General features: G+C 42.0%; 1 protein-coding gene across 1 annotated transcript; it reads left to right on the top strand.

The window, feature by feature from the left end:
- Positions 1–426: 426 nt before the first annotated feature.
- LOC128643535 (uncharacterized) lies at positions 427–8,674 on the top strand. Its single transcript, XM_053696378.1, has 2 exons — positions 427–6,740; positions 7,391–8,674. The coding sequence occupies exon 1, from the start codon at positions 1,142–1,144 to the stop codon at positions 2,117–2,119; it is 978 nt and encodes a 325-aa protein (XP_053552353.1). The 5' UTR covers positions 427–1,141; the 3' UTR covers positions 2,120–6,740; positions 7,391–8,674.
- Positions 8,675–9,524: the final 850 nt, after the last annotated feature.

Here is a 9,524-nt window from a genome sequence, read left to right as displayed (position 1 = left end):
TCCCCTTGATGAGATTCAGTCCAGAAAGGGAACAGCACACGGGAGTGAAGGATGTGCACGGTAGACCTAGGGCGCTGCCAAGCCCTAATACACATGTACAAAGATAAGCAGGGTCTCCAGCACTTTTCAAACAGACTTTATTTGAACACAAATAGCGACGTTTCGGTGTCACAGCACCTTATTCATGCTTGGTAATTGTATACAGGCCTATTGCCTCTTTAAATACCCAAATTTTGGCGCCCTCAATTTTAGAGGGCGACAAAATTTGGGTATTTAAAGATGCAATAGGCCTGTATACAATTACCAAGCATGAATAAGGTGCTGTGACACCGAAACGTCGCTATTTGTGTTCAAATAAAGTCTGTTTGAAAAGTGCTGGAGACCCTGCTTATCTTTGTACTTGATGAGATTCAGGATAGGATTAAAGCCCTTAAGTTGGCTAATTCCTTTATTACTGATGCTTCCCTATAGGTTTTGAAGTTGGGAGCAAAGATTTCAGGCTTTGCCATCTTAGCTCGCTGAGCCTTATGGTTAAAGCCTTGGTCTGTAGATGTGTCATCTAAGTCTAAACTACTAGCGATTCCTTACAAGGGGAAGACCTTGTTTGGACCGGGCTTGATGGAAATAGTCTCTGATATCACGGGAGGAAAGGGTCATCTTCTCCCTCAGGATAAGAGAAACAAGCAAAAGAGACATCAAAGTAATTTTCGTTCCTTTCGAAATTTCAAAGGAAATTCTTCCGCTTCTGCCTCCAAGCAGGAACAGCCCAAACCCTCCTGTAGGCCCAATCAGTCTTGGAATAAAGGAAAACAATCCAAGAAGCCTGCTATTGAATCAAAGAAAGCATGAAGGGCAGACCCCCGATCCGGGACCTGATCTTGTAGGGTGCAGACTTTCCTTTTTCGCTCAGGCTTGGGCTCGTGATGTTCAGGATCCCTCTGCAGTAGAAATAGTGTCCCAGGGATACAAACTAGAGTTCAAACGTTTTCCTCCCAGAGGCAGGTTTCTGCTTTCAAGATTATCTGTAGACCAGACAAAAAGAGAGGCGTTCTAACAATGTGTACAGGACCTCTCCAACCTGGGAGTGATAGCTCCTGTTCCAATACAGGAATGAGGTCTGGGATTTTATTCCAATCTGTTCATGGTTCCCAAAAAAAGAGGGAACCTTCAGACCAATTTTAGATCTCAAGAGTCTAAACGGAGTACCGTCCTTCAAGATGGAAACTATTCGTTCCATTCTTCCTTTGGTCCAAGAGGGTCAATTTATGAAAACTGTGGATTTAAAGGACGCAAACTACATGTCCCCATTTACAGGGATCATCACAAGTTTCTAAGGCTTGCCTTTCTAGAGAAACACTTCCAATTCGTAGCTTTTCCTTTCGGCCTTGCCACAACTCCCAGAATTTTCTCAAAGGTTCTGGGATCTCTGTTGGCGGTGCTTCAGTTACGGGGCATTGCAGTGGTGCCCTATCTGGACGACATCCTGGTCCAGACGCCATCCTTTCAACAAGCAAGGTCCCACACGGAAATGTTGTTATCCTTCCTGCGATCTCATGGATGGAAGGTACATTTGGAAAAGAGCTTCTTAGTTCCAAGTACAAGGGTAACCTTCTTGGGAACCATAATAGATTTCCTCTCAATGAAGATTTTTTTGATGGAAGTCAGGAAATCAAAGATTTTTGATTCTTGCCTAGCGATTCAGTCCGCTCCTCGGCCATCAGTGGCTCAGTGCATGGAGGTAGTCGGGCTGATGGTAGCAGCAATGGACATCATCCCGTTTACTCGTTTCCATCTCAGATCTCTGCAGCTATACATGCTGAGTCAATGGGACGGATATTATGCGGATTTGTCGCCTCGAATACAACTGAAGCAGGAGACTAGGGATTCTCTTCAATGGTGGTTGTCTCAGGATCATCTCTCCCAGGGAACCTGCTTTCACAGACCCTCTTGGGTAATTGTGACAACAGACACCAGCCTTCTGGGATGGGGAGCAGTCTGGGGTAGAACAGACTCTGAGTTTGGACTCAGAGTCTGTTCTACCAATCAACATTCTGGAACTAAGAGCGATCTTCAATGCTCTTCAAACCTGGCCCAAGTTAGCCTTGGCCCAGTTTATTAGTTTCCAGCCGGACAACATAACTTCAGGGGCTTACATCAATCATCAGGGAGGAACGCAGAGTTCCTTAGCAATGAAAGTGGTAGCCAAAATAATTCTGGGGGACGAAAACCCACTCTTGTTGTCTGTCGGCGATCCACTTCCCAGGGGTGGACAACTGGGAGGCAGACTTCCTGAGCAGGCAGACCTTTCACCCGGGGAGTGGGAACTCCATCCGGAAGTGTTTTCCAGCCTCATTCTCAGATGGGGTCAGCCGGAATTGGATCTCATAACATCTCGTTAGAATGCCAAGCTTCCGAGGTACGGATCGAGGTCCAGGGACCCTCAGGCTGTACTGATAGACGCCCTGGCGGTACCTTGGACCTTCAGCCTAGCATACCTATTTCCTCCATTCGCTCTTCTTCCTCGGGTCATTGTTCGAATCAAGCAGGAGAGGGCGTCAGTGATCCTCATTGCACCGGCTTGGCCTCGCAGGATTTGGTATGCAGATCTGGTGGACATGTCATCTCGTCCACCTTGGAGACTTCCGTTGAGGAAGGACTTTCTACTTCAAGGGCCCTTCCTTCATCCGAATCTAGTTTCTATGAAGCTGACTGCTTGGAGATTGAACGCTTAATTTTATCCAAGCGGGGCTTTTCAGAATCGGTCATAGAGACCATGATTCAGGCTCGTAAACCTGTAACTAGGAAAATTTACTACAATATATGGCGTAAATATCTCTATTGGTGTGAATCCAAGGGCTACTCTTGGAGTAGAGTTAGGATTCCTATAATTTTGTCTTTTCTCCAAGAGGGTTTGGAGAAAGGATTATCGGCTAGTTCCCTAAAGGGTCAAATATCTGCCTTGTGTATTTTGTTACACAAGCGTCTCGCGGACGTACCAGACGTGCAACCTTTTGCTAGGCCTTGGTCAGGATCAGGCCTGTGTTCAAACCAGTTACTCCTCCCTGGAGTCTTAATTTAGTTTTTAAGGTTCTTCAAGGGGCTCCGTTTGAGCCTATGCATTCCATAGATATTAAGTTGTTATCTTGGAAAGTTTTGTTTCTTTTCTACCTAAGGTTGTTTCAGACAGGAACATTAATCAGGAGATTGTTGTTCCTTCCTTATGTCCTAATCCTCCTCCTCAGAAGGAACGGCTTCTGCACAATTTAGACGTGGTACCAGTGTTAATTTCGTCGACTAAAACTAGACTAAAATGAGTATAAAACGAAAGAAATTCTGATGACTAAAATACGACTAAAACTAAAATGACATTTTAGTCAAAAGACTATGACTAAAACTAAATCAAAATTTGCTGACAAAAAAATTTTATGCAAAGTTTTGTAATCAATCCATATGCAGTTACTGCTCTTTTGTAAAATTTACGAAACTTAATTTTATTAAATTTTAAGATAAAGACATGTTCTATACCACAACAGTTAAATCTGTTAAATCTGTATTGCATGTTCAAACCTTAATACCATAAATAAAAACAGGTTAATAAACATTTACTCCAGGAGTACATAATAAGTTTGGAAGTTCTAGAGCAGTGCTAATATTGTTGCCAAACCTTTTTCGAATCTGTGAACAATCAATTGATTCTTCCTATAGAAATAAGCATAACCCACGAGTATGGGTTTAAGTTATGCTGTGCTGTGCTAGCTGCAGAAACGTTTTGCTGTGTTAAGTTACTTGATACTTGTTTTAATTATTAACAGAGAACTGTTAAAGGTTTTATATTGGGTAATATGTGCAATACAGCCAATACAGTTTTTTTTATATATATTTTAAAGTTGCACTTCTGTTTGTTTATGAAACTTGGTTTTATTTAATTTTAAGTTTAATAAATATGTTACATATCACAACGGCTAAATTTGTGTCTGTATTGCAGGTTTAAACCTTAATACCATAAATAAAAACAGGTGTTATGTTTACTCCTGGAGTATATAATCAGTTTGCAAATGATAGAGACATACTTAAATAACGCATTACACTTTAACTAAACCCCTTAGATTTTAGTTGACTAAAATCTACTGGAGATTCAGTCGACTAAAACTAAAACAATTCAGATGACTAAAATATGACTAAAACTAAAATGGCATTTTAGTCAAAAGACTAAATTGAAACTTTCCGTCAAAATTAACACTGCGTGGTACAAGCCTTAAAATTTTACTTGCAGGCTACTAAGGACTTTCGTCAGTCTTCTGCTTTGTTTGTGGTTTTCTCGGGAAAACGTAAGGGACAGAAAGCTACGGCTACTTCTCTTTCCTTTTGGCTGAAGAGTATTATTTGTTTTGCATATGAGACTGCTGGACAGCAGCCTCCTGAGAGAGTTACGGCTCATTCCACGAGGGCTGTTGCTGCCTCATGGGCATTCAAGAATGAAGCTTCTGTGGAACAGATTTGCAAGGCTGCAACTTGGTCCTCTCTTCATACTTTTTCAAAATTTTACAAATTTGAGGCCGCTTTTGGGAGAAAGGTTCTTCAAGCAGTGGTGCCTTCCGTTTAGGTTCCCTGTCTTGTCCCTACCTTATCTGTGTACTCTAGCTTGGGTATTGATTCCCAATAGTAATTAGATGATCCTTGGACTCATTGTGTCATTAAAAAGAAAAGAAAATGTATGCTTACTTGATAAATTAATTTCTTTTTTGACATGAGTCCACGGCCCGCCCTGTTTTAATAGACGGGTTTTTGGTTTATTATAAACTTTAGACACCTCTGCACCTTGTTACTTCCTTTCTCTCCTTTATATTGGTCGAATGACTGGGTTGGGAGGGAAGGGAGGTGATATATAACAGCTTTGCTGTGGTGATCTTTGCCGCCTCCTGCTGGGCAGGAGTGATATTCCCAATAGTAATTAGATGATCCGTGGACTCATCGTGTCAAAAAGAAATACATTTATCAGGTAAGCATACATTTTCTTTTTAAGCAGATTCTTCACTCAGGCGAGTAGTCTGAACCAGGAGGTTTCAACGAGATCACACAGCGAAGGGGTCTCCAGATATAGATCTCATGGAGTCTCGTCTCAATTTCAAACTACCAAGATATGGTTCGAGATCGAGGGACCCGCATGCAGAGTTGGTGGACGCATTAGCAGTTCCCTGGGGTTATGGACTAGTTTATCTATTCCCCCCAATTCTTGTTCTTCCACGTGTCATAGCACGTCTCAAACATGAGAGAGTATCAGCGATTCTTCTGGCTCTGGCGTGGCCACGTAGGACTTGGTACGCAGACCTCATAAAAATGTCATCTGCTTCCCTATGGCGTCTTCCTCAAAGGCCAGACCTTCTACCTCGGGTTCCATTTTTTTTATCAAAATGTAGTTTCTCTGAGGCTGACTGCATGCAGATTAAACTATTGTTTTTGACTCAGATAGGATTTTCTTAGTCTGTAGTTGATACCCTAATTCAGGCGTGTAAGCCTAGCATTAGACATATATATCATAATGTGTGTGGAAAGTGTATCCGTCTTGATTTGCGAAGCGGGGATTCTCCTGACGCAGTGTGAAGACTCCACGTATTCTTCAGCTTCACCAAGGTTTGAAGAAAGGTCTAGTTCTCTTAAGGGCAAGATTTTGTCTTTGTTTTGTTGCATAAAAGTTGGCACATTTGTTAATGATTGGTTCAAGCTATAGCTCATATGAGACCGGTCTTTAAACCTATTGCTCCCCCTTGAACCTATGCAGTCTACTGATATTAAGTTATTTTGGAAGGTATTATTTCTTTTGGCGATATCTGTTACTGTGTCTTTATCAAATCTGTGGAGAAAGACCATAAACTAGCAGTCATAAACTACCTCCCTTTTCGGCTTCTCCATGCTGAAAATGCAACCCCCCCAGCTCTCTTCCCTGCAAGGTTCAGCAGGGGAGTTAGTAAGCAGGGTTTTCAGCTGTACCTCCTGCTTCTTGCACTTCTCAGCCATAGCGTGCATAACGTTTTACCCAATGTGACAACTGGCACCTGATCAGGGCACATTTTTAGGTGATTGGCAAGCAACCGTTCTAATGAGCAATATAAGTAGCCTCAGTGCTCAGCTGGGTGCATAGCGGCTCATTAAAAATGGGTAGGGGGAAGTAGGAGGGATATTTGAATGTTCTGTCTTTGCCTCCTCCTGGTGGCCAGGTGATGTATTTCCCTTTAGTAAGAATAGAAATTTGTGGACTCTCACTACCAAGAAAAAAAAATGTATTCATTAAGAATAAATGATATTGTATGCTTTTCTGATAAATGTATTTCTTTTATGGTGGTAAGAGTCCACAAGACCCCACCCTATTTATTTGTTCCTCTTATTCCTTTTTCCTATCTCTTTTGCTTGGCTACACGTTAGACCAAGGTTCCAATGAGGTGGGAGGAGTTTTATAGAGCTATTGGGTTTTGGGAACCTTTGCCGCCTCCTAGTGGTAAAGAAAGGTAATTCCCAGGAGTAATGGATCGTGGACTCTCACCACCATTTGAGTAATTAATTTATCAGGTAAGCATAATGCACATTTACTAAAGCTATGCATTGTTTCTCCCTAGGTGTACATATCGGTCTATTTTGTGGGCCATATAACCTTTTTATTGCTGCTCTTTGCGCTGCCTTATCTGCGCAGGGTCCTGGTGCAAAGAAAGGAGGATGTGCAGAAATCACAATGACCACGTCCTATGGTGAGTTCACGTGGAGTTCCCGCATAGGGCACTCTGATAATGTAACAGGTATATTATAGAGATATGAAACTCAGACATGGTATTCTTTGTTTTACAGATACATAGGTAGGTGTCTAGTGCTGCCCACTAGTGCCCTTGCAAAAACTCATATTGCTCCAGATTTTTTCAACAAAAGATAGGAACAGAATGAAGAAAATATGAAAATAGAAGTAAATTGGAAAGTTAGTTAAAATTTGTCTCTATCAGAATCATGAAAGATTCAGGTCCCTTTTAAATGATTTTAATAATTGTTTCTGTAAATACAGAGCAGTCTGTGCATCCGCAGATGATAATGTACTCAGCAGGAAGAGCTACTGAAGAACGCTTCTATCTCCTTGTATAGATAACAATAGAAGCGTTAGATAATCTAATAAATGACTTTGGTTAGTGCAGACATCCTCAAACTTAGCCCTCCAGAGGTTTTGGAACTACATTTCTCATGATGTTCAGCCAGCTGATATGCTGGCTGAGCATCATGGGAAATGTAGTTCCAAAACCTCTGGAGGGCCAAGTTTGAGGATGTCTGGGTTAGTGCTAGGGAGATGCATTAATGTTAGAAGGAAGTGACAAATGATAGCGTGTACGTTATTGTTCTCTTTCTCTTCCTGCAGATTGTACATCACTCCTCGCCCTGCCTTCCTCTGCCTCAGTATTGAGGGCTGTTTATTATTAAGGATTGGGGGAGCAGGAGCTCCTGACATGAATGATAGAAGTTTTTTTAATGACGTGTACTGATTACCGATGCCAATAACCCTGCAGGGAGAGGGGGACACCACATTTTATAGACTTTTCTACTTTCTTGGACCTTCCTGGAGTCTGTACTTGAATATAACCGGATTCTGAAGATTCTGCTACCACAAGTGAAGTTGCTCACACTCTGCTCCCTGGACCATAATGAGTGCACCTAGCTGGATTTATCCAGAGTGCGACTCACTGAACCCTTCCCGGGCACAGTCCTGGTAGAGTGCTGCTTACAGTGCTTTACTCAGACACATGATCGTGTGGGTAGATCTCCTGATCTCTTTCAGATCTCTGTGTTAGCACTGACTAGTTAAGCTCCATAGGCCAGGATTATTGTGATTAAATGCTGGAGACAAGTGCCTGAATTAGCAGCTGTATCTCTTGTGACTGAGTAGTCATTAATTCTAGGAAAACATCTGTGGCAGGAGCTCTATGGAACAACCAGGGTCTTCTGCTGAGGCCCAGGGGAACTGCACGATGGGATAGCTGGGGGGGCTGCAGGTTTTAAGTGGGAAGCTCAGAGTGGAAGCTATGAGGTTAATTTCTTTTATCAAATATGCCTCTGTGCCAGGGTCTTAGGTCGGTGCCTTGACATGGATGCCATGTATATACTATCACATAAATTCCCAAAGTCTGTTGAGGCTTTATATAATCATTTGTAGAGGAGACTTCCTCCAACATAAGAGATTTCTATTAAATGTTTGTGTGTCTGGTGTTTTACTTTGGCCAGTATACTTGCAGCTCTGCAGATTAAGTTTGGAATCTGAGGAACACCATGGCCCAGTAACCTTTTCAATGAATGCATTAGTTCTGTGCCGACATTAATACTAAGGTTGCACCAGATACATTAGCATCACTCAAACGGCAGAAAGGCTCAGCTTACAATTTGTTGTTAGTCACTAACATAAAAGGTTTAGGCAATCTGGGTGCCTGTTTTTTTGGTATAGAGTCATGGGCACCCCCATAACCTATATATTCATTGTAAAATCCTGAGCCACTCAGCTTCCCAAATTCATAGTGCTACAGAATAAGGATCCTTGATTGGCTGAAGCAATCCGGAGATAACCGAAATCTAGGCCTAAATCACATCCTGCCTTTACCGCAGCACTGCCACCTCTCTAACTAGAGTTGCAATAAAGCGCTCTGCCAAGTAATCCTGTGTTTCATTATTTTTGTTTAAAAATCTTAACCATAAAGAAAAAGCTAAATTCACAGAAGTGGGTCTGAGCTGAGAGAGCATTGATTACTTGAAACTACTGCATCCCGATTTGCTCTCTAACTAACTTGTGTGCTCACTGGGCCCCCTGTCGCTGCTAGTGAGCACTCTTGGCCACACTATGAGCCGTAGCGTATAATCTCTATGTAACATGAAATGATAGCACACTGAGCCGTAACGTATAATCTCTATGTAACATGAAATGATAGCACACTGAGCCGTAACATATAATCTCTATGTAACAAGAAATGATAGCACACTGAGCCGTAACGCATAATCTCTATGTAACATGAAAGGATAGCACACTGAGCCAAAACATATAATCTCTATGTAACATGAAATGATAGCACACTGAGCCGTAACATATAATCTCTATGTAACATGAAATGATAGCACACTGAGCCGTAACGTATAATCTCTATGTAACATGAAATGATAGCACACTGAGCTGTAACATATAATCTCTATGTAACATGAAATTATAGCACACTGAGCCGTAACGTATAATCTCTATGTAACATGAAATTATAGCACACTGAGCCGTAACGTATAATCTCTATGTAACATGAAATGATAGGACACTGATCCGTAACATATAATCTCTATTTCTCCAACATTGGTGTGTCCGGTCCACGGCGTCATCCTTACTTGTGGGAATATCTCTTCCCCAACAGGAAATGGCAAAGAGTCCCAGCAAAGCTGGCCATATAGTCCCTCCTAGGCTCCGCCCACCCCAGTCATTCTCTTTGCCGTTGCACAGGCAACATCTCCACGGAGATGGTTAAGAG

This window comes from Bombina bombina, unplaced genomic scaffold, assembly GCF_027579735.1.
Source record: "Bombina bombina isolate aBomBom1 unplaced genomic scaffold, aBomBom1.pri scaffold_386, whole genome shotgun sequence".
NCBI classification, from domain to species: domain Eukaryota; kingdom Metazoa; phylum Chordata; class Amphibia; order Anura; family Bombinatoridae; genus Bombina; species Bombina bombina.
The sequence above is the reverse complement of the archived record's forward strand: the minus strand, read 5'-3'. Positions and strand labels throughout refer to the sequence as shown.